This window comes from Trachemys scripta, chromosome 2 (assembly GCF_013100865.1).
Source record: "Trachemys scripta elegans isolate TJP31775 chromosome 2, CAS_Tse_1.0, whole genome shotgun sequence".
Lineage (NCBI taxonomy): Eukaryota > Metazoa > Chordata > Testudines > Emydidae > Trachemys > Trachemys scripta.
The window spans coordinates 175,940,509-175,966,473 of record NC_048299.1 but is presented as its reverse complement, the minus strand read 5'-3'; the positions used below and the strand labels follow the sequence as shown (position 1 = coordinate 175,966,473).

Sequence of the window (25,965 nt, the reverse complement as noted above, 5' to 3'; positions counted from 1 at the left end):
GAGAAATATCCCTTTCATTGATGAACTCCAAGGCCAGGTGGGGGGAAGGGCAGGGTGGGACAAAGAATAAGCATATGCTGCATCTCATCAACAGCCCCAATACAACTGGGGAAGCTCAAGCTTGTAAACCCATTAATAACCTTCTGTGCATTGCACAGCTTTCTGACTCTGAGGGGAAAGCAATTCTTGGATAGCAGTACACACCTCAATGACAATAGCCCTGACAGTCGATTTACCAACCCAACTGGTTAACAAGCTTCCAGATGGTGACAGCCACAAACTTCTCCACCCAAAAGAAAGTTCTCATGCAGGTGTTCTGCCACTGCAACTCTGGGGCAAACTCTGCACAGATCTCTAGGAAAGTTGCTTTAGGCATCCTGAAGTTCTGCCCCCATTGCTGATCATCCAAGGTCTTCAGCACTACGTTGGTCCCTGCAATCACTGCTAGTTTTCCAAGATAAAAAAGTAGTGCTTCACTGAGAAGAATCATTTGAGGAAGAGATCTAGAAGGGTCTGAACGTCAGCCTACTCCTCCTCAGGTGATGCCTTTATATCCCTGGTTCTGAACTCAGACATAACAGTTGACATCCTCTAGCAACCTATTTATATTCATCACTATGAGGATCACAGCATTGGTCAAAGTTTCCTTGGTGCCGCCTGACAGCATTTGTGAGCCACCACCATTTTCAAAGCAAGAACAAGGATGAAATGAAACAGGAGAAATCATAGGAATGATTCAGTTTGATACCAAGTCTCAATTCCATAGCCTAAAAATCCCACAATCCACAGTAAAAAAAAGTCTCACAATGCCTACTGAAGAGTGGCTGAGCAACACCATGGGATGTCTGTCCAGAATTCTGTATGCTCATTGCAACAGTGCTATGTTGCTGCAAATGTATAAGGCAACATTAACTTGATCAAGGGATAACAAAATGTTGCATACAACCAGATCTTGCAACCATTCGTTGCAAATCACTTAACATAAATAAACCCACACCAAGTTAAGTGTAGAAATGCCCTGACTGGATTTCACTGCAATGTGAAAAGGAGAGAAAGTAATCTTATAGTAGCTATTTTTTTTTTGTTGTTTTTTCATTTAAGAACTGCATTCATATTATTGCTGGAGCTTAAGTTTCTATCTTTATGTCTGATTAAATACAGATTAAGCAGAACTATTAAGAATATGAGGTTAAGAAGAGAACAAGGAAAAAAATCATTGATATGAAGAATTAGAGACTGTTGAGAGAAAGAACAGGGATAACCATTCATGACTATGCAAATCCCATTATACTTAATTGAAGCTGTGCACCAAAATCTTGCACCATCATGTTGGATAGTTATCTCAGTGTGGAAGACAAAAGAGTAACTATCAAAATTCAGATCTAACAACATTCTGTATACTCTCACATTTCTAAAAGGAATATGGAGTACGTATCAAATCTTGTTAGCAAATCACTGCTTTACTAGAAAGCTTGTTGGTATCAGTGATGAAGTTATTGCTGTATACATTACTCTATATATAAAAGATTCCTTACTTTTGGTAATAAATGCCATTCTGTTTAAGGACAAATTTAAACAACGACAAAGCAAATCTCTCTCTGTGGTAAAGCTCACCAATGAACATTTTTACTAAAAACACCACATATTTCATTAGGAAGCTATAATATTAGAAAAATCAAAATCCCTAGCTTTTTTTGCTCAATCTTTCTTTTGTGCCAACAGATATTACAGATGTACCTGGAGGAAGTTACTCCATCGTGCCTTGAAATCCAAGTTGTTTTGGTGATGATGAAAATAAGTGACTAAGCTAATATCTGGATCCTGTCCTCACATAAGTTCTATAGATATAAGGAAAGCAGCTTAACACCAGACAGTAATAAAACCCAAGTTACCAAAACATCTGTATGGGACCAAACGCAACTGAGGTCAAGTACTATCTAAGTTATATTTCTTCCTATTTTAAAGTTATCAAATATGGCAATATGGAAAACAGTGCCAACAACTAATAAAAAGGAAGGTTTAACTTTCCGGAAAAATCAGTTATACAGTGAGTGCAGTTAAGAAGAGGATTTGTTTTATTAGAAATCCTACCAGTAAAAAGGTACAGATTTGGGGGGGGGGGGGGGGGGGTTTAACTCCCCCCTCTGTATGATGATTTAGATTACATAGTATAAAATTTTAAGAGGTTTTTGCATTGAATCACTTGTAAGGATATTAAGAAATCTCAAATGCCCTACAGTATTCTACCGTCGGTCTTCATTGATGCCTGATTGTTAAGAGGTCAGGAAACTAAAATCCATCTTTACAACATGCATTAAAATTCTGAGAAAATTAATGCAAGAGCTCTATTGTCAAGACAACCCATGACTCAATATAATGAACTGTTTTATGTTTCCTTCCCTATAAATTGCTTCAAAATATGCAGGAGGCCTAGTCATTCATTCAACCCAAACTGAATGCAGATTTCTTTTTCCAAGAAATTTCCTAAGAAGCCGTTTTTGAAAGTAAAAGACTAGTCCATTCACACACAGTTCTATAACTAGTGGTAGAGGAAAATGAGATTACAGTCCACTGTAATAATGACTTTTTTTCTTCCATGGTATTTGTCCTCAGAAGATTTTAATACATTGATTCGGTCTTCAGAGGTTTCTTCTGGCTTTCTAAGGTCAGTCACACCATTTTTCTCCAGTGGATATTCTCTGCAAGGATGCAAGTTATACCAGTTGAACAATACACAGGAAAAAAAATGCATACAAATAGGACCCCTGCCAAACAGAGAATATTTGCCAGTTGTGTATTTTAGTCTAGTGCACAGGGACTAGTCTCATATGACTGGACCTTATTAGAAGGAGCAAAATTTAAATTCTCAAAAAAAAAAAAAAAAAAAAAAAAACAGGGAGACCAAAAACCAGAAGAGTACAACTCTTTTGGGACTGGCTTTCTTTTAGGTTAACAATTTTTTCACTCCTTACTAAAAAATATTTTGCTAATAAAACAGCTCCATTTCTTCAACTTCTCATATCCCTAATCAAATTATACACAAATGCAATCTTCGAAAAACCCTTTTACCTTTGTACGGTTCCATTCTCTTCCTCACCTCCAAGTCACCAATCAAATACACTCAGCAGGAAACTGAAATTTAGGTACAGTCTAAACATAAAAAAATCGAAGCATAGCAGTTTGCTGCTCTTTCACAGAACCATCATCTTGGATTTTAGGTTACGATGGCAATAATGTAAATCAATGCACTAAAATCAGACTTCTCATGCACCTGATTCTGCTCTCTCCAAATACACTGCTATTAATACTGTTTTCACATTCAAATAGTAAACAACAAAAAAATCTTCATACACTATGACAACAAAAGCCTATTTCCAAAAAAAATTGACAGTTCTGCTGTTTGAATAAATACCTCAACCCACCAAAAACAAGTTTGAAAATTCTGCATAAAATTCCTGGACTGAAATACTGTAGTAAAAACAAAGAGTCAAACAAAAACAGGAGTTAGACTTCCCTTGTGTTGTGCACAGTAAGTATCCGATCAGGACAAACATTTAACAAACAGACATACATGTCAAATGCTAAAGAAAAAGCTGGTTTGGGATCACAGAAAAAAGTTTGTATATAAAAATATGAGAAACTGAAGGGCAGGTCACACCAAAAGGCTACAAATTAAAAGAGCACAGTTTTCAGACTGCATTCATGCATGTGAAAATTCAAATTTGTGTTTTCACAGAATTTGCTAGTTTAGACTAGTAGCTCCTCTTTTTTTCACTTCTATATGTACACGATGTATATTTCAGTGCACTGCCAAAAACCAGATTACTGATTAGAGTCAGAGTCAGAGAAGAGCTGTGATCTGAAAGTTGTCTAAACCCTTGTTTATACTGGGAATATGGAACAGCTTCACTGATGTCTAGTGTAAACCCTTAGTACAGGCACTGTTTGCTCTGATGCAGTATGTTTTTATGAGTGCAGTTTATCCCCTTTCAAAAATGGGGTAAAGCGGCACCAATATAAATCATGTCTACGTTAGGGATTTGCACAAACTCAGCTATACAGTTGGCTACAATAGCACTGTAGACAAGGCTTAAGTTATTGTACTTCAAAGTCCAACTTGCAAAAACAGTGAGGCCTTTTTATACTTGGTGTGAAGTTGGCACTCCATACTGTTTTATGGAAATATGCTTATGAGTGTGAACGTGATATAACTGGAATATACTTTATGCAAAAGGTCTCTTGTAAGGTATCATTACAAAACTTTTAGTCTACTGAGTGTGTTCATCCCACTTGTTTGCATGTATTATTTCTGTCTGGAGCTAAGAGAAGAAGATATAAACTTGTATTACTGATGTAAACATATTAAGTGGAAGCCATTAACGGTGCTTCAGAATCAATTACGTGTAAATGGCCCTGTTTACTTGCAAACCTTCCTGGGTACTTGCGGGCGAGCCCTGGAAGAATGGGGGCTGGGGTCTCAGAGGACATGTGAACATGTCACCTGATACTGGAATCCATCTTAAACCTGGTGCTTTTCCATTTAGGAGGAGGGGGTGGGGATCCAGAGACACAAAAGATTCCTGTCTTGTGCCAAAGCTATAAAAAGGGGGTGGAACAGAACAAAGGGGGCTGCCAGTCATGAGAACACCCCTGCTTTCCACCTAAGATGTCTGCTGGAACTAACAAGGACTGTACCGGGGAAAAGGGTTGGGCCCAGACTAGGAAGGAGTCTAGTCTGTGAAAGAAGCTTATTGAACATCTGAGGGTGAGATTTTACCTGTAATCAGTTTCTTAACATATTAGGCTTAGACTTGTGTGTTTTTGCTTTATTTTGTTTGGTAACTTACTTTGTTCTGTTAATTACTTGAAACCACTTAAATCCTACTTTTTATACTTAATAAAAATCACTTTTGTTTATTAATAAACCCAGAGTAAGTGATTAATCCAGCTTCTGGGGGAATTCTACAGCTTCGAGAGGGAGGGTAGGAAGTGGGATGTCTGGCCTTGGTGATCCCCTCTAGCCTTGGAATCTGTGACTATAAGATCTCCACCCCCAATCATCCCCTTCCTTCACGGGTTCAGGGGAGAACTGGATTGCCTGCATTGCCCTCAAGATGTTCTTAACACTTGCGGCTCTGCATAAAGAGAATGATAATCAAATCTTATGCCTCAGGGCTTCAGACAGTTGCCTGAACAACTCAGGGAGGTTTCTCCCCCTCCCACCATGCACAATTGACTTGATGTATTCCTGGGGAGAAGGAAGGGTTTGGTTTTGCCTTCCAATTAAGCATCAGGGACCACAGCTGGAGACAGGACACAAGACAAGGTGGACCAGTGTTCTAGGATGGTACAGAGAATCCTCTTTCCAGATGCCTGGCTTGTGTTTTGCTCACATGCGCAGGGTCACAGTAATTCACCAGAGCTGCGGCTGGCAAGGAATTTTTCCCCAGGTCAGATAGGCTGGGATCTTGGGGGGTTTTCTCCTTCCTCTGCAACGAGGTGTGGTTCACCAGCTGGGACCATATGGACATCTCCCATCTAATCAATTCCCTGCTATTGGAGGGGCCGCACTGGCACCTTAATCTCTCCTGTTCTCTGCCTGTGGCACTCAGTAAAGTCTCCTACGAATTCAGACACTCTGATGTTTTCTGGTTTCATACAGAGGTACCTGAGTGATGTCTAGTGGCTTGTGATATATGAGGTCAGACTACATCAGTGGTAACAAGAAACCATTCTACAAATACATTAGAAGCACGAGGAAAACCCAGGACAGGGTAAGCCCATTACTCAATGAGGGGGAAGACAATAACAGAAAACGTGAAAATGGCAGAAGTGCTAAATGACTTTTTTGTTTCAGTTTTCACCAAAAAGATTAATAGCAACTGGATGTCTAACATAGGCAATGCCAGTGAAAATGAGCTAGGACCTGAGGCTAAAATACAGAAAGAGAGAGTTACTCACCTTCTGCAGTAATGATGGTTCTTCAAGATGTGTCCCCACTGTGGGTGCTCCACTGTAGGGGTGTCTGCGTTCCTGCACTTCTGATCAGATATCTTTGGTAGCAGAGTCCGGCCCACACATGTGCTCTCCCCTCACTTCATGCTCTGCCTCGAAGCTAACTAGCACTGGTTGGACAAACCACCCTCAGTTCCTTCTCTGCTGCAGAGTCCCTATTGCGAACTCTGAAATAGATGGGAGGAGGAAGGGTTGTGGAGCACCCATACGGGGACATCTCGAAAAACCTCGTTACTGCACAAGGTGAGTAACTCTCTTCTTTGAGTAATGATCCTATGGGTGTTCCACTCTAGGTGACTCCCAAGCAGAATCCCCCATGGGAAGTTGGGGTTTTGAGTAGAGTCTGTTATGGATGATAATGGTGCAGAGCCAAACACAGCATTGGAAGCAGAGCCTCCAGTAATCGCACAGTGTTCTGCAAAGGTATACGCAGATGCCCAGGTTGCTGCCCTGCAGATTTCCAAGACAGGAACATTCTTGAGGAAGGCGACAGAGGAGGAAACTGATCTTGTGCAGTGTGTGCAGATTCCAGATGGGGGTACCACATTGCGAACATGATAGCAATGTTTAATACAGTTCAAGACCCATCTAGAATGTGTCTGGGCCAATATCACTGTGCCTTTAGACCTTTCCACAAAAGAAAGGAAAAGCTCAGATTTCCTAAAGGCCTTCGTCCTATCCAGGTAAAAGGCCAGGGCTCTCCTAATGTCTAGCATATGCAGTATAGCCTCCCTGTTATCATGGTGAGGCTTAGGGTAAAAAGTCAGGGAGTGAATCATCTGTTTTATGTGAAAAGACGAGGTCACCTTGGGGATGAACTTTGGGTATGACCTAAGAGTAACCTTGTCTTTAAAGAACACTGTAAGTGGGGGGGGAGGGGGGGGGGACAGAGAATATGCCCTTAGTGCCACTATTTTCTCTATTCTCCTTGCTGAGGTATGACTACCAGAAATAAGAGGTTCACTGTGCCCTTGAGGAATCTCTTTGTGGTTGGGTGTGAGAAAACTGAGTAACCCTCTACTTGTTAATGGAAAGTCACTATGGCTGCCATGTGTACTTTGAGCAAACCGAGGAACAGCCCTGACCTCTTGAGATCCAGCATGTAGTCCAACACCCTGGGGAGAGTAGAAGATTCTGAGGTAATCTGTCTGGAATTCCACCAAACCTGAAACCTAGTCCACTTTTTCAGGTAAGTTTGACAGGTAGCCGATTTTCTACTGTATAGTAGCGTTTCCTTCATCTCCTCGGAGAAAGAGCCACGTTGGAACCATGAACGAGCCAAGCCTTGAGCCGAAACATCCACAGGTTGGGATGGAGAATGTGTCCCTTGTTCTGTGAGAGAAGGTAATGTGTGGGTAGAATAGGGATCTGTGGACATGTCGCAAGCTGTGACAGGTATGGGTACCACATCGGTCTCGGCCAGATGGGAGCAATCAGCATGATGTTTGTTTTTTTCCCTTTTTATGTTTAACAGGACTTTCAACAGCAAAGGGAATGGGGAAAGACATAAAAGGTCCTTGTCCCATGGAAAAGAAGTATATCCCCTAATGAGTGCTGTTCGAGGCAAGCCCCGGAGCAATAGTGTGAGCATGTCCTGTTCAGGTAAGTAGCGAACAAATCTATTGTTGGTATCCCCCATTGATAGAATATGCTTTGGAGTACTGCTGGGTTCACTTCCCACTCATGGTCATGTGACAACTTGCACCTGAGACTGTCTGCTATTATATTCTGCATCTCCCAGTAAGTAGGCTGCTGATATTAGAACACTGTAGTGAATGCACCAGTTCTATAGCTTTAGTGCTACTGTGCATAAGGAGGATGATCTGGCGCCCCCAATGCTTTATGTAGTACATGCACGCTATGTCATCTGTCATGATCTTCATGTGCATACTCTGACCAGTGGAAGAAAGAGAGCAAAAGTGTTCCCAATTGCTCCGAGTTCAAGCAGGTTGATGTTGAGAATCCTCTCCATAGACTACCACTTGCCTTGAGTCATGAGGTTGTTGAGATGTGCTCCCCAACCTACAAGGGACGCATCCATAGTGAGACAATGTCAAGGGTGTGGGGTGTGCAAACAAGACCCCTGTGCAAACATTTGCTGGGTCTTTCCACCCATCCAGGGAGTCTTTGATCCTGGAGGGCATCAAGAGAGGTTTGTCTAACCTGTCTTTGTTTGGTCCGTGAACCAATATGAACCATGTCTCAATACCCCTCATGTATAGTCTGGCATGAGATACTAAAAAAGTGCCAGCCGCCATGTGCCCCAGAAGCTGGAGGCAATGCCTGGCTGATGTCTATGGACTGGCCTGAACTTATGAGTGTGGACAGACTGTGAAATTTGTGTTGCAGAAGGAGCGCTTGCAGGGAGTAGAGATTGGCCCCTATAAACTCTGAACACTGTACTGGAGTTAAGGTTGACTTTTGGACATTGATTTGTAGCCCTAGCTTTGTGACTATTTCCATACTCCCGTGAGTGGCCCATAGGGCATCATCGAAGGAGTGGGTCCCTGAGGAGACAGTCATCCAAGTATGGGTAGATCATGACCCCCAAGGTGCATAGGTGAACCGTTACTATGGAGAGAACTTTGAAGAATACTCTGCAAGCCAATGAGAGGCCGAAGGGAAGTATTCTGTACTAGTAATGGTCCTGACTTAGGGGAAACCAGAGTAATCATCTGTGGGATGGCAGAATCGATATGTGGAAATAGGCATCCTGGAGGTCGAGGGCGGAGATCAAATTTCCCTGTTCCAGAGATGGAACAATCGCTGCTAATGTGACCATCTTGAATTTTCGAGCCTTCACAAATTTGTTCAATGCTCTGAGATCCAGTATAAGTCTCCAAACCCCCTGTTTCTTGGGGATCAGGGAATATTGGGAATAAAAACCTTTGCCTCAAAGATCAGAGGGGTAGCTGTGTTAGTCTGAATCTGTAAAAAGCAACAGAGGGTCCTGTGGCACCTTTAAGACTAACAGAAGTATTGGGAGCATAAGCTTTCGTGGGTAAGAACCTCACTTCTTCAGATGCAAGTAATGGAAATCTCCAGAGGCAGGTATAAATCAGTATGGAGATAACGAGGTTAGTTCAATCAGGGAGGGTGAGATGTTCTGCTAGCAGTTGAGGTGTGAACGCCAAGGGAGGAGAAACTGCTTCTGTAGTTGGAAAGCCATTCACAGTCTTTGTTTAATCTTGATCTGATGGTGTCAAATTTGCAAATGAACTGGAGCTAAGCAGTTTCTCTTTGGAGTCTGGTCCTAAAGTTTTTTTGCTGTAAGATGGCTACCTTTACATCTGCTACAGTGTGGCCAGGGAGGTTGAAGTGTTCTCCTACAGGTTTTTGTATATTGCCATTCCTGATATCTGACTTGTGTCCATTTATCCTCTAGCGTAGTGACTGTTCAGTTTGGCCAATGTACATAGCAGAGGGGCATTGCTGGCACATGATGGCATATATAACATTGGCGGACGTGCAGGTGAATGAGCCAGTGATGTTGTAGCTGATCTGGTTAGGGCCTGTGATGGTGTTGATGGTGTAGATATGTGGGCAGAGTTGGCATCGAGGTTTGTTGCATGGGTTGGTTCCTGAGTTAGAGTTGTTATGGTGCAGTGCATGGTAGCTGGTGAGAATATGCTTAAGGTTGGCGGGTTGTCTGTGGGCGAGGACTGACCTACCTCAAAGATGTACAGGAACAGGTTCTATGGCTCCTAGGAGGTAGGATTTGGTCTATGCCTATTTCCTATCTTAACAGTCTCTTGTGAGAAGGGTGTATGAGGAGGGGCGGGGAGAGGGGGTTAAATGAATAGCATACCCATTGGAGAGAATATCTGACAGATGGGGTTTGGAAATTGTGTGTTCCCAATTTTGACATAACAGACCAAGGTGGCATCCAAAGGGATGTGAGAGATCAGAAAGTTGCAGCTGGTGGTGTTGTTAGTGATCTCTCAGGGCCGTGACCAACGTGTCAAAACTGGTGGTTTGAGGTGAAAGGTTGTGACATGGAGGACCAGATGGTCTGCACCTCTGAAATTTGGACATTTTCTGCTGTGGCGTGTACTGGGTCAGATGTGACTTATGAGAAGACTGAGGACTAAATTTCCTTTTCTGTCCAGGTATATAGATCCCAGTGACCATAGTGTGGCCCTAAAGTCTTTCAGAGTGTAGAGTGAGGCATTGGTTTTATCTACAGTTTTGAGCCTTTAAACGGGAGGTCCTTGACCATTATCTGAACCTCCTTCAACAGCCCCAAAACCCGTTGCATCACAACCGATGTTGAAATCGAGCGGACCACAGCATCCATGGTATCTAGTGCGGGCTAGAGTGCTATTCTCTCCACTAACTGTCCCTCATGAATGATGGCATGAAACCGGTCTCTGTGTGACTCTGGCAGGTAGTCAATAAAGGTGTTAAGTTTGGCATAGTTCATATGATTTTATTTGTCCGTTAGGGCCTGGTAGTTTGCAATTTGGAATTGAAAATTTGCAGAAGAGCAGGCCTTCCTCACAAACAAGTCAAGTCTTTTCCAGTCCCTATCGTAAGGGGTGGATTTCGAGTGATGCTGATGGCCACTGGAGTTCACTGCATCCACCACGATGGAATCAGGCGAAAAGTGAGAGAAGAGAAATTCTATATCCTTGAGTGGTACATAATACCTTTTGCTGGCTCTTTCACATGTCGGCGTGGCCAGTGCTGGTGCTTACCATATGAGCTTGGCCAGATCCAAAAGCGGCCTCGTTGATGGGGAGGGCAATCCTCGAGGAGGATGTATGTAAAATGTCCAGCAACTTATGGTGGGTGTCCTTCACCTCCTCAAGAGGGATTTTCAGTGTATCCACCACCCTCTTTGTAAGGTCCTGAAAAAGCCTGTAAACCTCTGCCATGGATGCAGGAGGGGGCATCACTGCCTCGTCTGGAGAGGAGGAAGAGAAATTAGATTGCGGTGTGGCCTCTTCTTCTAGTCCAATCTCCCGTTGCTCAAAAATTTCCTCGGAGGCTCTAAATATGGAGGCAGAGGGAGGAACCTCACGGATTCCCAGGGGGTGACACTAGCTGTCCAGGAGGTATGGTGTCTATAGGCCACCCATGGACCCAGTAAGGCCATTGAGATGGTGGAAAGGGCATGGGTGGCAGAGCCCATTGCTAGTCATATCCTGGTGGTTGAGGTCCAGAACAAAGGTGTGTCTGGGAAGGCCCAGATTGATGGTGGGAGGGAGCATAACAAAAGTGGCAAGAGAGAGCACCCTCCTGGTTGTTATGTGAGTCTCCGCTGGATATTGGTGGAGCAGACAAGGAGACTGAAGGTGAACGGCTCAGTACCAGTGGTGACTCCGGTGGTCAAGTCGTGCCCAGTACTGGGGCCCCAGTACCAAGTAAAGGGACTCTGGGGTCTCAGATACCACCAGGTCCTTAGAAAACCAAAATTCCTATGGTACCATGGCAATCAGTACTGTCAGGGCTTTCCATTGCTGAGCAAGGAATCTGGCAACATTGGCCGAGATGAGCAGTCTGAACAAGGCTGTCTAGCTGTCATCAGTACAGAGGTCTTCCACACTGGTGCTGTCTTCACGGAGGCAGCGGTACAGCCCGTACTCCTGTCTATGACTGGTGGTACCACTGCCTCAGCACCTGTGCCTATAGGGTCCTTGGCTTACTAGGGGTGACTGCACTGAATGACCCATGCGATTTGTTGGTTCCATGCTTAGGAGCCATCGGTACTGAAATGACCAAACGTGTCGGAGATCTCCTCTGGCTGTTTTGGGGCTCACTGTGAGGGCTCGTAGCTCTCTTTTTTGGGAGATCTTACGCAGGGAATCTGAAGGTTTCTTCCTTGGTTCACCCCCTTTGGAGTAGAAGGCTGCAGTGATGGCTCACGTCAGCGAGGAGATTCAGGAACTGGGTCGGTTGCAGAGGTCCCTCCATCAGGAGTAGTTTCAGTTTTAGTTCCAGTTTTTTTCAGAATCAGGCTTTTTAGCTACTGGCAAAAAGTAAACTTCTGTGGAACATGGGCCTCTCTGAGGCAATGGACACAGTGGGAATGTCCGTCTGTTACTGGTATGGTCTCCCTGCAGGAGAGGCACCTCTTAAGCCCGGGAGAACTGAGCATGCCCCTTGTTGGAGACAATTTGGGGGGGGGAGAGGAGGATAAAGTTTTTTATTTTTATTTTTAAAATATATTTTATTTATTTGTTTATTTAACAGGGAAGAAAAAAATGTAACTGAAACCCTATCACACGAAGACAAAAACGTGAACGAAAACACTAAGAATGTCTAAGATAAAGGGATTCTAACAGGTAAAGTATCTCTATCCAGGGGCAGCTGAGAAGGAAAGGAGGGTGTTAGCCCACGCAGCGCTAGTTAGCCTCAAGGCAGAGCATGAGTGGGGGAGAGCACATGTGCGGGCTGAACAGACACTGCTACCAAAGACCTCTGATCAGAAGTGTAGGGACGCAGACACACCTACAGTGGAGCACCCATAAGAACGCTATTTGAAGAAGAACATGCTAAAAATCACTCAGACTAGTTAGATGTCTTCAAGGCCCCAAGACCTGATGAAATCCATCCTAGAATACTCAAGGAGCTGACTGAGGAGATATCTGAGCCATTAGCAATTATCTTGGGAGAGATTCCAGAGCACTAGAAGAGGGCAAATATAGTGCCAATCAATAAAAAGGAGAATAAGGACAATCCAGGGAATTACAGACCAGTCAGTTTAACTTCAATACCCAGAAAGATAATGGGACAAATAATCAAGCAATCATTTTGCAAATACTTAGAAGATAATAAGGTGCTAAGTACCAATCAACATGGATTTGTCAAGAACAAAACATGTAAAACAAACTGAAGAGCTTTCTTTAACAGGGTAACAAGCCTTATGAATAGGAGGAAAGCAGTAGATGTGGTATATTTTGACTTTAGTAATGCTTTTGATACTGTCTCACTGTCCCAGAGAGTAGTTATGAGTGGTTCAGAGTCAAGTTGAAAGGTCATATTGAGTGGGATCCTACAGGGATCAGTCTTGAGTCCCGTTCTGTTCAATTCTCTTCAATTATTTAAACAATGGCATAGGGAGTACAGTTATAAAGTTCACGGACAATAAGCTGGGAGGTATTGCAAGTGCTTCGAAGGACAGGATTAAAATTCAAAACGATCTGGACAAACTGGAGAAATGGTCTGAAGTAAATAGGATGAAATTCAATAAGGACAAATGCAAAGTACTCCACTTAGGAAGGAACAATCAGTTACATACATACAAAATGGGAAATGACTGCCTAGGAAGGAGTACTGGAGAAAGGAATCTGGGGCCTATAGTGGATCACAAGTTAAATGTGAGTCAGTGTAATGCTGTTTCAAAAAAAAAAAAAAAAAAAAAAAAATCATTCTGGGATTTATTAGCAGGAGTGTTCTAAGCAAGACTCTTCCACTCTACTCCACACTGACAAGGCCTCACCTCAAGTACTGTGTCCACTTTTGGATGCCACATTTTAGGAAAGATGTGAACAAACTGAAGGAAGTCCAGAAAAGAGCAACAAAAACGATTAAAGGTCTAGAAAACATGACCTATGAGGAAAGATTGAAACAACTAGGTTTGTTTAGTCTGGAGAAGAGAAGACTGAGGAGGGACATAATAGTTTTCAATAAAAGGTTGTTACAAGAAGGAAGGTGAAAAAATTGTTCTCCTTAATCTCTAAGGATAGGAAAAGAAGCAATGGGCTTAAATTGCAGCAAGGGCGGTTTAGGTTGGACACTAGGAAAAACTTCCTGTCAGGGTAGTTAAGCATGGAAATAAGTTTCCTAGGGAGGTTGTGGATGACCTCTTGAGGTCCCTTCCAGTCCTACATTTCTATGATTCTACAGTGGGTCTGGAGACCGTGGCTCAAATCTCAATGAAGGTCACTAAAGAAAAAATGGATTAGTGATCTCATCCAAGCTCCATTTATCATCAACCCTAGACCACCAAAATTTGGCATAGTTCAGTAACCATTCTAGAGACCAAGATCAGACTGTGTGCATTAAGAGCTGTGTGCAGAAGCTAGCAAAGTGCTTGATTATGCAATGCCCAACTCAGACAAGTGCTATTGGCCACTCATTTTCCTGAACATGAAGTTTATGTTTTTGAGTAGTCACAGAAAAAAACTGACTGACTTCAGTTTTCCAATAACAAAATTACAATAAATAAGGAATGCATTCAACACCTTAGAGAAAGGTTTAATATACAACCATCTCATTGATACAATAATCAAGAAACATTTCCCCAAGTGCATCACGGAATATTTTGACAGTAATTACTGTGATACCCAAGGTTTACCAAAGCACAAATGTGGTTTTTTTATACTGAAAAGGGTTGCCTATAACAGTAAGTGACAGTGCATTGCAGTTAATATTTGAAACAAGGCATCACTCCCATTATTTTTAAATGCGTGAATAGACTTTTCTGGAAGCAGTATTTTTAGCTCGACAGCCAAGAGACTGAAGGGAGCATATGTTTTTGTTTTAAGGTTCCTCACCATGCCCTATCCACCCTTCTCACTGGAGACATTGTGGCCTTGCCCACTGATGATGAGTCCTAACAGTTGCTTCCCAGGCACCATAATCAAACCTTAGAAGTCTCCAGCTCTCCAAAAAAGCTGCTGGATCAGCAGAGGCTTGTACACTTTTACAGACTGATATTTAAACATTCCTCCTGATGCTGAGCCTGCATTTCTCCAAATCAACACCATTAACACTTCCAACTGAAGGAAGAGGAGTTCTTGTTGACATTTAGTTATGACTTATTCTGTCTTTCCATGTCTCCTGGTCCTTATTGCCATACTTTTCCCCATTCCCTCTTCTCCATGCCTACACCTTGTTCCTCCACTCCCCTCAATTCCTCCTCCCTCACCTTTCACCATTTCCACCTCCTTTCCCAATGTTCCACACAGCACCACCAGAACAAAGGGGAGGAGGTGGGGAAGAGGCAGAGTTAAGAGGAAGATGAAAACCAGACAGACTCTAGAAACAGGCAGAGGCTTAAGGAGTAAAACTATCCAGAAAGAGGCACAGGATAACAAAGCAAATAATAGAAACAAAGCAGTGGTTGGTTGATTTTTTTTTTTTAAATTAACACATTTTAAAGAAATTGGACACAATCAACTTGTGCAATTGTTTATTTGTACTGTGGTGGCACCTATGAGCTCCCCAACCATCATGGACTAAGACCTCACTATGTGAGGTATGTACAAAACAGAACAAGATGGTCCCTGTTCCAAAGAGCTTATAATCTCAATACTATACTATTACCTTCATTTTTCCTTCCCCTTTCCCTTCACCGTTTGTTAGAGTTACTTGTTGCCTTTTGCCTTAAGCTATATTGTTTGGCTCTTTGGAGTAGGCTTCCTTCCATCTACCTAGTTATTGCCTTTCTGGAGGTTGGATTTACTATAATGATGGTCAAACCCCTTCCATTGCTGTAGCTAGTGTCTACAGCACAGTGCAGTGGTTGAAGCAACCCAGTTGGGCCAGTATAGCTCTTGAAGTGCAGACATACCCTGAGACAGGCACTTGGAAAAACAAGGTGGGATGGCTGAACTGTCAGGAGTTAGGTAAGCCACAGAGGCCATCACATCATGAACGTCCAAAAAGTTGTCTTAGAGAGCTCCAAGCTTCCAAGAGGAAACTTTAGGGCACCCTCATGTGCAGCCATCATCTCAAATTTAATCATTCCAAAACCAAACTAATTATATTTCTCTCCTCTAACTCCTTTATCTCCACTGACTACTATTATGCTTCTGGTCTCCCAGGCCTGCAACCTCAGTGTAATCTGATTTATAACTCACTGTTAATCCCTTCCCACCCCATATCCAGTCTCCTTTGCTTCTTCCACATTAACTCAATCAAAAATCCACTCTTTCCCCACTATTCTCACTGCCAAAATCTTTGTTCATGCACTAGCAGTCACTTGACATGCTGTAAATAGTCTTTTAAACTCTCACCATGCATCGATCCAAAAGACTGCTTTAGTAAACTTCCTCTTCTGATCCCCCAACTCCTCCTACAATCCCTCAACTGGCTTCCTGTCCTTGCTCCATATTCTGTTGAGAGGCTGTCCTCCCAACATGTACCTATCTAGTCAATGCTCTGACCAGTAGACAAAAGGTTACCCATTAATATATAAATAAAAATATACCCTATATATATTTATTTAATTTATTTTTTTGCTTGGGGGACTTTGAGGGACTGCCCACTATAACACTTTTGTGGTGTTGCTCTGACAAAAGGTGAATAATCATTCTCCAATGTGGTTTAGTAACTATTGTGATAGCACCTAAAGGCCTGAGTAGTATTGGTGTTTCGTTGTTACAGGTGTTGTACAAGCATGAAATTGACTTTGAGATGCCCTATGCCAGGAATTTTTTTTGACAGTTTTTTTTTCTCTTGCCAAGATTATTCAGCTTCATTAAAGGTGTCAAGTACAGTTAATTTCACTTTGTCCCATCACTTCACCTTCTTTTTAAGGCACCAGCAAATCCTCCTTGAGGTAATGGGTAACCTTTTGTCTACTGGTATATATATTTTTTTGCTTGGGAGACTTTGAGGGACTACATATACTATATATATACACACACACACACACTACTGCTTTTAGAACTTCCCCACCAAAAAATGAAAGACAAATGTTCCCCATATAATTGAGGCATATTTGCCAATCCACCTTTATTTATTCACATGTCAGAATTTTCCCAGTAAGCCCTTACCTGCCTTAGTTAGATAATATGCCTTTTTATAAAGCAATGCAGTCTAAAAGTTCTGAGATAAAAGAGAGAGTCTCATGACAACTTTCAAACCAAAATACTCTGGAAAATAGCAGCTGTACTCGCTCAACTGTTCAAGAGCTTGTATTCTTTCCATGGGATCATTGCTTAATTACTAAATATCTACTCAGCACATTTAACATTTGAAATGTTTTCAACAACAGTTCATTGCCAAGTAGTTTAATATACACACACGTAATTTACTTTTTTAAATTAATACAGTACTTGAAAAAGGTGCTGGATTGACAGTCCCAGACAATAAACTTCTCTATTTGGCCACACAATGGACAGTATTGGGTGGTAGCTGTGCCGTTAGCTTGACAACATTATGAAAGGACTACACCTAAGAGAGCAGACTCAGTCTTTGTGGCCATTCAATCCATAACTCCTCTGCCAAAACTGCCAACAAGGATGCTAATTATGGTGTTTTTTATAACCAGGACACTTAACTATTGGGAAATGAACTAAGACTACTAATTCATCTAACACAGGCTGCCAGATGGTAGTTTCTGGTCAGTAATGAAGAAGGCTAGCTTTAAAACGGTGAGAGGTGAAAAGCTCACTATATGCATTGTTACCAGTCTCCTGAGCCATCTAGTTGCTATAAAGTATTTTTAATTGAATAATCTGTTTTGACTTTGAAGCGATCAGACTGATTAAATGAAAACTGGTATGGAGTTGTAGAAATATGTAAAGTGCAACTCTTCCAGAAAGGCAGAAAATAATATGAAAACAAACGGATACATTCAATGCTTACCCATCTCTTCCTTTACTGACAATTTTAACTTCAAAATAGTATATTCCACAAGCTGCAGGTATAGGATGTGTGGCTCGAACTGAAGCAGCATCCTTTGGAGTTTTGCCATGACCTGCAAAACAGTCACATTAAAAATCTAAAGTATATTTTAAATTAGTAAACTGTAGAAGTGCAAGTTTGACAGCGTACAAGCCAGTCATTCAAAATAAAGGATTTACTTTGGGTAGTCAATTTACTTCTGTGCATAAAAAATTTCTGATCAGACTCTCAATATTTGTGAATGGAACAGCATATGAAGCAATGTTCCTTCTTATGAACATGTTCTAGAATATGCTAGCCATTGTCCCTTGTCTAAACAAGCTGAGAGAGGTACTCAATGACTGCTGCTTTAAAAAGGCTTTACAGTTATCTGAAAACAAACAATTACAAAACAAGATTCATTCTGTTTGCAATAAAATGTGGATATATGATTGTGACAACAGTCCACATAATAAGTCTTGAAAGCGTTGCATGGCTTCTCAGTTGCACAGCATTTACTGATTTTTAGAAACTGAAATGTGATACAATTGATTTTAATCTACTGCTTGGTATACTTACATTTCTTTAAACAATTTCAAGATATTTTGTTACTATTGTCTACAATAGAACTGTCAGTTACTTTATAGCAAGCACAGTAGGTAGCTTATTTCCATGTTCTGAATTTCTTTGATTTCAACAATGCATTAACCTCATAAAGTCTTCAAATAAGTAAACACAGATCCTACTCTTTTTGTTACAAAAGAGCAAATGCTATATCAATCTGCTACTGCAAGAAGTCCTAGTCTCTGTATTTTTGGCCTTGGACAACTTTTCATTTTCTAGTTGTGTACTACCTTTAGTAGTGTCATTAATAACCTCTTTTTTATCTAAAATTGTTTGAATAATCCAACATTGATTTTTTACTGAAGTTTATATATAGCCTTTATTTATTTTCTGCTGTCAAGTCATGCTCCTGCCATGTAGTCAAATTACAAGACTGAATGCATTTATTGTATTTCTCAACACCGGTAAGTTATAATTATCCCAGGCTGATTCAATTAGAGTAATAAGCAAACCTACAGCTCTAGAAGTTCCAGAATAAGTTTTTGTTTTGTTCTTAAGTGCTAGCAGTTCATTGTTTAGATGCCATAAATTCAGTTGCCATACTTGGCTATACAGAAGTCCTTGGGCCTATTAAGCAGCCAAAGCCTTAAAGGGACCTCTCTGAAGCTTGTGAGCAGAGCATGAACTCTGACTGTCCTGTTTAAAGGTGGTACCATTTATTTAGAAATTACTTGTGTTAAAAAAAAATTTCAACCTGTTACAAGTAAAACCAAAGGACTGACTACAGAAAAAATACGTTCCCAAGTTTACTTTATGCATTTGACAGTGATTTTGTAGTTAAACTGCTTCCACTGTATATTCAAGTCAGTTTCCGCTATTTGTGTGGGCCTTTCATACAACTAATTACAATAACTAACTTTTTCAAGTTTAAACTTTGACTTTGTCCAAAAATGTTTTAAAAGTTTGGAGGCTACAACATTCTATGAATAGGGCTTCCTGCTTTTATTATAGCAGCTAGACATTCCTGTTGATTACCTTAAAGACTTTTCGGGCATTTACAAATTGAAAATTGGTTCTGAAGTAAAACAAAGTGTCAAAAAAAAAAAAAATATCTAAGCATAAAAAAAAAAATCACATTTGAAAAAGCCAGTTGGAACATAATAATTTAGCATCTACTGAAAATGACATTTTTAAGCTTTCAAAAATGTAATATGTAGGCTCAATCCTCAAAGCTCTAACCCAGAAGTTCTCAAACTTCATTGCATCACGACCCCCTTCTGACAACAAAAATTATTACACAACCCCAGAAGTGGGGACCGAAGCCTGAGCCTGCCAGAGACTTGCTGCCCTGGGCAAAGGGGGATGGGGGGGGAGAAGAGAGCCAAAGCCTCTTGATCCGCGGGGCTTCAGCCCTGGCCAGGGGGTCCTCTATCCTGAGCCCCTCTACCCAGAGCTGAAGCCAAAGCCTGAGGCAGCGGGTATCAAGCTTTGGCCCCAAGTGGTGGGCTTGGGCTTCAGCAAGTTTAACACCAGCCCTGGCCACCCCATTAGAATGGGGTCATGACCCACATTGGGGTCCTGACCCCCAGTTTGAGAACCGCTGCTCTAAGCACATACCTTCACAAACACTGAGTAAAGTAATCCTACTTAAGTCAATGGGAGTACCCATCTGGACAAAGCTATTCACGACCTTACACTCCTAAAATACAGCTATATAAATAAAGTTCCAAAATCTGATTTTTGATAGTTTTAGCAGACAACTGTGAGCCAGCTGAGAAATAAGAACAAAACTACTCTCAGTAAACAAGTGGGGAAAGGTTTTAATGAGACCAAAAAATGGTCTGTTGAATACTGTCTTACCTCAATTTCGTCCACAGATTACACTTGGTTTTAATCGGGCAAAATTAGATCCCAACTTTGCTGTCTGTGTTACAATGGCAATCAAAACAGAGTCACTTTGCCATTCTTGCACAATGTTGGTTTGGTGGTACTTTAAGTGGTCCTGAAAAAACTATTCAGGATTACCACAACCAGATCCTTCCCTTTTGTTTATTAGGGAAATATAGATATACAACTGGATGCACTGGAAGTCAGCTAGAAGATTTTTAACTTGGCATTAGAGGCAATTCAGAGAGGACTTGTCTTTACACTGAAAGAAAAGACTGCACTGTCAACAAAGGTGTGGTTAATATCTATTCGCCAAAGCCTCACTGAAAAAAATCCTATTGATGGCTATTTATTCAAATTGTATCATTTTTGCCCATTTTGTTTAGGCAATCACCAGACAGGTGACCTAAATGAAGTCTGTTTCTAGGAAACAGCAAATTAAAAAACAAACCAATCAGGATTACTGATTTTTTGTTTTAAAAACTGTACCGCTTATGGTTTTGTCCTGTCTATTTAGATAAATCTCTTTATGAATATCTTTGCAATTAAATCCTGCTACTTTTTGGCTTATGATCACATACACAGTATTAGAAAACATAACTATCAGTTAGTTTCAGTGAACATTAACATGTTAGAAGATCACTGGAACATTTTCATTTCACATTTTATTGTGAATAAACAAAAATTTTAAAAATATTTAAATCAATAATTCAAAGATCATATTTTCACAGTAATTCCATTTTGTTGTGGCTTTTACCCTATAAAAATGGACCTTTATGTCTGATTAACGTTCTCACCTTCAGCTAAGGACTGTTAGATGACAATGAAAGGTATATTAGAAAGTTGACAGAAACATGTTTTTCTGAAATGGTTTTACCTTTCTTGTTTATGAAGATATACCAAGAAAAGTCTAAGTAATCAATGTAAATAGTGCTAGGTCAATTCTAATCAACAGGTAAATAGTTTGTTGTGTTCCAAAGGGCTTAATTTCAGCTTATTCCTATTTTATATTTATTTTGTGACCAATTTAAGAAACATAAGTGAGGTATTACCGATGCCCATATATGTAATTTTTTCTGTGTCTAAACTTTGATAAAACTATAGAATTAAGAATCGGAATTTCTGAAATACATAACTGAATGACTGACTCAGAAGTTCTGGGAAGAAATTATGCTGGTTCTGATAGGTGATGTGAGGACAGCTAGATGCTCCCCTCACACACAGTCTCACCATTTTTATGAGGGTATGTTTCAGATGGACAATGTTGTTCAGTTTTGGCAGCAATCTTTGATTTTTGTTTGCCCCTGAGAAAGTATGCTCAAGGCATGTTTTCATCATCTTAATGCCATCAGACTGTAGTCCTTCCTCTTGCACCTTGAGCTGGTAGCCAATATCTCCTTTTGAGACAGATCTGATTAGTTCAAGTGCTCTATAGTAGGCTGACAAAAAGACAATGATCCAGTGAATGCTATTCATGCAGTGTGAAGCAGCACAACTGTCCAGGCTGGGAAAAGACATTCTGTCTACCTGAAGCTCTGTATGGACTATCTGGTGGAGGGCAGGAAAATTACAAACCCTCAAATTCCATCGGAGATATGGATTTCCTTTTTCTCATAAACCAAAGAAAACATAAGCCTCAAATCTGGCAATATGTCAGTATGTTCAAATTATTAAGTGATCTGAAAAAATAATCAGAGGACAGACTGATTGTGGCTTTTTCACACAATTATTTTTTCATAGGCATGTTAGGATTTTAAGATATTGCACACTAATATCTGGGAGGTCAAAATGTGGCCTGCAAATGACATACTGACCTCTACACTTTTTCCATACAGCTAACTCGATGGCAGGATTTTCCTACCTTTAACTTACTTCTCTCCTCTTCCCTTCATCTTCAATATTTCACAAAGAAAACCTCCCATCAGAGAGGCAAGTTCACTTGGGACATTAAACAGGAGGGGAAAGAAACAGGTGGAAGGGAAAAGAAGAGGGAAAATGTTTGGGGGGGGGGGGGGAATGATGTTATCAGAACAGTGCCACTCACAGATAAGGAACAAATGCCTCCAGAAAAGTTGATTCTATCAGAATGTTGCAGGGGCAACAGAGGAAGCTTAAATAAATGTGTTTAAGATACAAAAACAAGACAGAGGAAGAAGGATGATTTAGTTGGTGTTGGTCCTGCTTTCAGCTGGGGATTGGACTAGATGACCTCCTGAGGTCACTTCCAACACTATGATTCTAAGGGAGTCATTTTTTGGGGTCTTGTATGCTTCTCGACTGGATCTATTTTTCAAGTGGACTGATGGAGGATCCCACAAATCTCTCCCCAATCCAAATGTGCCAATCAAAATCTTTACAAAAACAAACACAGCCTCCTGTTCTTTCCCCATTGCCTAGATAGCTCAAGGTGTACTGCCTGTGCCAGCACTTTACAAAATTAGAGAGGCTGAACCTTTTCTTTAATTGGAGCCCTATTTGAAATTGTTTTGCAATGAGTGACATTCTATACAATGCAAGAACACACTTGATACCATCTTTCCTTATTTCAATCATCCATTCTCCATCCTGACCTATTTCCTTTTTGTTTTGTCTTGCTTGTTTTTGTCTCTTAATATTTTGTTTTTTTCTCATTTATTTTCTTTTAGTTCTCCCCTCACAAATAGGTACAGAGAAGTGGGGGTGGTGTCTCTTAGTGCCACTCATAGCTTAGCCAAAAGTTGCAAAAGCAAAGAAGCAAAGCTTGGGCTACCAGCCTATATAGGAGCTACTCCAATGCCTGTCTACCGGTTTGTCTACACTTAAAACACTACAATGGCATAGCTATACCAATGTAAATTCTTAGTGTAGACCAGGCCAAAATTAAAGGGGACAATGGAACAGGGAGGGAAAAGATGGGAAGTTTTCAAGGAGCCATTCACTGCTTTAATAATATAGCACATTTCAATTAGAGGAAAGAGAGGAAGCTAAGTGTATTACAGTTGCCCCTCACCCATTCCACTTCTGATCCACATTCCCCTGGACTAGTCTGGTGACCCCTAGTGGTCTATTCATCCTTAACCCCCGCATTGTCAAGTAAGATTAAGTTAACAGTAATTAGTGACACAACTTAGTCAATGTACTTTTATGGCAACTATCTCCCTAGTTTTCGAGGGCCCAATGTTCACTAAGTAGTCGCCCATGTTTCAAAAACACATGGTTACCTCCTGCTGGTGGGAGAGATGAGGAATAGGGCAAAGAGAAAAACAACTATATTATCACATTAAAACAGATCAGAAAGATTCTATATCTACCTGATTATAAACTATTATTTAAAACACACAGCAAAAAACAAAAATACAAGTGGAGGACTTGCTAACCATAAAGCTACACTCTCGCTATGAGAATCTTTACAGCAGCCAGATCCCAGTACACACAAAATACTCCTAAAATATCAAAGTAATAAAAATCCAAACAAAAGCCAGAAAACTCAAATATAAGGACATACTGTTATTAACTTACTCTAGGTGTCCTCCAAACAAAATTCAAACCAAAAAGCCTAAGATAAGGCTTACCAAATTTGAATTTATTGGCTTTTGTATGTTTACATCAAATTTTGAGTTACTTAAAATGAATATTTTGCATTTAATATAGATTAGGACCTGTCTATTGTAGGTTATTTTACAGAATACATCTAACCTTTCTTGGCACCCAAATCATATGATTTGTGTTTTGTATTGCCATCTTCCTCCTGTTTCAATCAACTGTAAAATGTTTCTCAAGAATTCACTTGAGCTTCACCTCTGTAAACTTTGAAAAAGGGTAACCACAAGGCTTTGGGGTTTTCCTCCCCGCCCCCATACTCATTTTGACTACAATCTGACCTCGCCTTCGTTGCCAACCCAGAAGCTGCTTTTAATCTGAAGCACTTCTACTTTAGGACTTGGGTGTGGAATGCCAGATGTGTGTTTTTTCAGGTCAGGGTGAACTCATGTTTCTCGCTTATATGACATTTTCTCAACAACCAATACTTAAAGTACCTTATTGTTATCTCTGGCTGATTTACATGAGCGTATGTAATTTGTATATCTTTTCTTCTGAAATAAAAGCCTTACAATACTGTAAACTGATCTGTGAGAAACCTGAGCACAAAGTATGAGATTATTTTCTCCTACATTTTAAATTAATCTTGAATATTACCCACACTACTACTCTCAACATTATGTATAGTACTTATACAGGGACTACTTTTAATTCTATTATTTCATAAATGTTTCATTTCCTACAAATCAAGATGTGTTTTCTCTGTGGCTTCCCCTCCCTGACATTTCCATGTTTAGTTGTTTTACATTTACTGATCTTATAACTCCCTATAGCCCTTGTTCTCTCCATTTCTAGACAAAAAGCATTACATCCTGCTTATTTTTGTAGCTAGACAGGACACCAAGCCGATTCTGCTTTATTCTCCTGCTTGTCCTCAAACTCGTTTGATAGCAGAATCGACAGGCTGAGGAAGTCTACTAGTTTATAGCCCCCCCCCCCCATCCCAAAAATCCAGTGAGAAAGGAGAAAAGATCTGATGGGCCTTTCCCCTCCTCTCCCACAGGTTTATATTCGGATGGGGGAGGGGGAAACGGGGAATCCGGATCATCACCCCCGGTAATGTAAACTCTTTAGCAAATTCCAGAAAGAGTTATTTCTTGTTATGTCTTCTCCCCGATCAAGCTAGTGCCTTTCCCAAGAGAGATTTCCACCCAGGTGAGGAGGGGACCCAGTAGGGGAGTAGACTTAAGTACACTTAAGGGCACTGAGATGAGAAACCAGGAGCCCAAGTCCCCCTCCTCCAGGGAACTGGTCAAAGGGCCCCATGGGGACTGCATGTGTACATGTTCCCCTCACCCCCAGGATGTGTGCGTCTATATATACAGAGACGTGGCCTAGCTCCCGGCTCCATGGGGCAGAGGGCCCCGGTCCAGGCGGGAGGTGGGCAGATGGGGGCGCCCCCACGGTGAGGCCGGGCCCCGCATCCAGCCCAGGGCAGGCGCCCCCCGGCGGGCCGGGCTCTCACCTTTGTAATGCACCCGCAGGTTGTTCTGCGAGAGGCCGATGTAGCTGAATTTGTCCTTCGGGCTCCAGGAGCGGGGCAGCGGTGTTTCCTGTTCGTCCACGGCCGGGTAGAGACGCTTCAGCCGCCGCTTCAGCTCCTTCTCCTGCTCGTTGAGGGCCGGGTCCCCGTGCGGGAAGGCGGCCGGGGCGCTGCTCCCCGCCGGCAGGCCCAGGGCGGGCAGGGGCCCGGCGGCGGGCGGGGGCGGGGGAGGCGGCGGGGCCGCGGTGGCCGGTGGTGGGGGAGGCGGCGGGTGGAGCAGTAGCGCGGCGGCCGCCGGGGCCGAGGCCGGCGCGGGGCCGGCGCTAGCGGCGGGGGCGGCGATCCCCGAGGCCTGGGGAGCCGCCGTCAACGGAAGCTGCTGCTGCTGCCCGGACATCCCGGCCTCCGCCGCCTCCTGCCGCGGCGGCTGTCTGCGGACGGTCTCCGGGGCGGGCGCGGCGGGCAGGCCCGGGCACTGCGGAGCAAGGCGGGGGGGGGGGGGGGTTAGACGGGTAGCCCGGAACCGGAGTCGGGGGAGGAAGGCGGCGGTTACAGACCCGGGGCTAGTGGGGAGGGGGCGCGCGCGGGGGGCTCGAGCTCGGGCCGCTGCGCAAGACAGAGGGGCGGGGGTGAGAGCGCGAGACGCCGCGGCTGGTCCCCAGGCCGGCGCCAGACGCTGCTGCTGCGGTGGAACGTCCCGGATCAGCTGAGCAGCTCCCCGCGGCGGCGCGAGGAGAAGGAGGAGGAGGAGCTTCCGCCAATCACAGGGCGCGAGGGCGGTGGCCAATCCGCTCCTGCACGAGAGAAGGCGTGAAGGCGAAGGAACCTGGGCCGCGCGGTGCTGGTGCACCGGGGCTAGTGCAAAGCGTGGCAGCTGC

General features: G+C 42.3%; 1 protein-coding gene across 4 annotated transcripts in view; it reads right to left on the bottom strand.

The window, feature by feature from the left end:
- Window positions 1–25,762, bottom strand: part of RANBP9 (RAN binding protein 9) — a 68,479-nt gene extending 42,717 nt beyond the window's left edge. For 3 of the 4 annotated variants that reach the window (XM_034762375.1, XM_034762374.1, XM_034762376.1), the window contains exon 1: window positions 17,557–17,668. Coding sequence is in view for 1 of the 4 variants with exons in the window: in XM_034762373.1 (XP_034618264.1) it covers window positions 17,557–17,668; window positions 25,070–25,484 (527 nt within the window). In the remaining 3 variants the exon portion in view is untranslated. Of the gene's footprint in view, window positions 1–17,556; window positions 17,669–25,069 lie in introns of those variants that run through there. The other variant, XM_034762373.1, reaches the window with a different exon arrangement.
- Window positions 25,763–25,965: the final 203 nt, after the last annotated feature.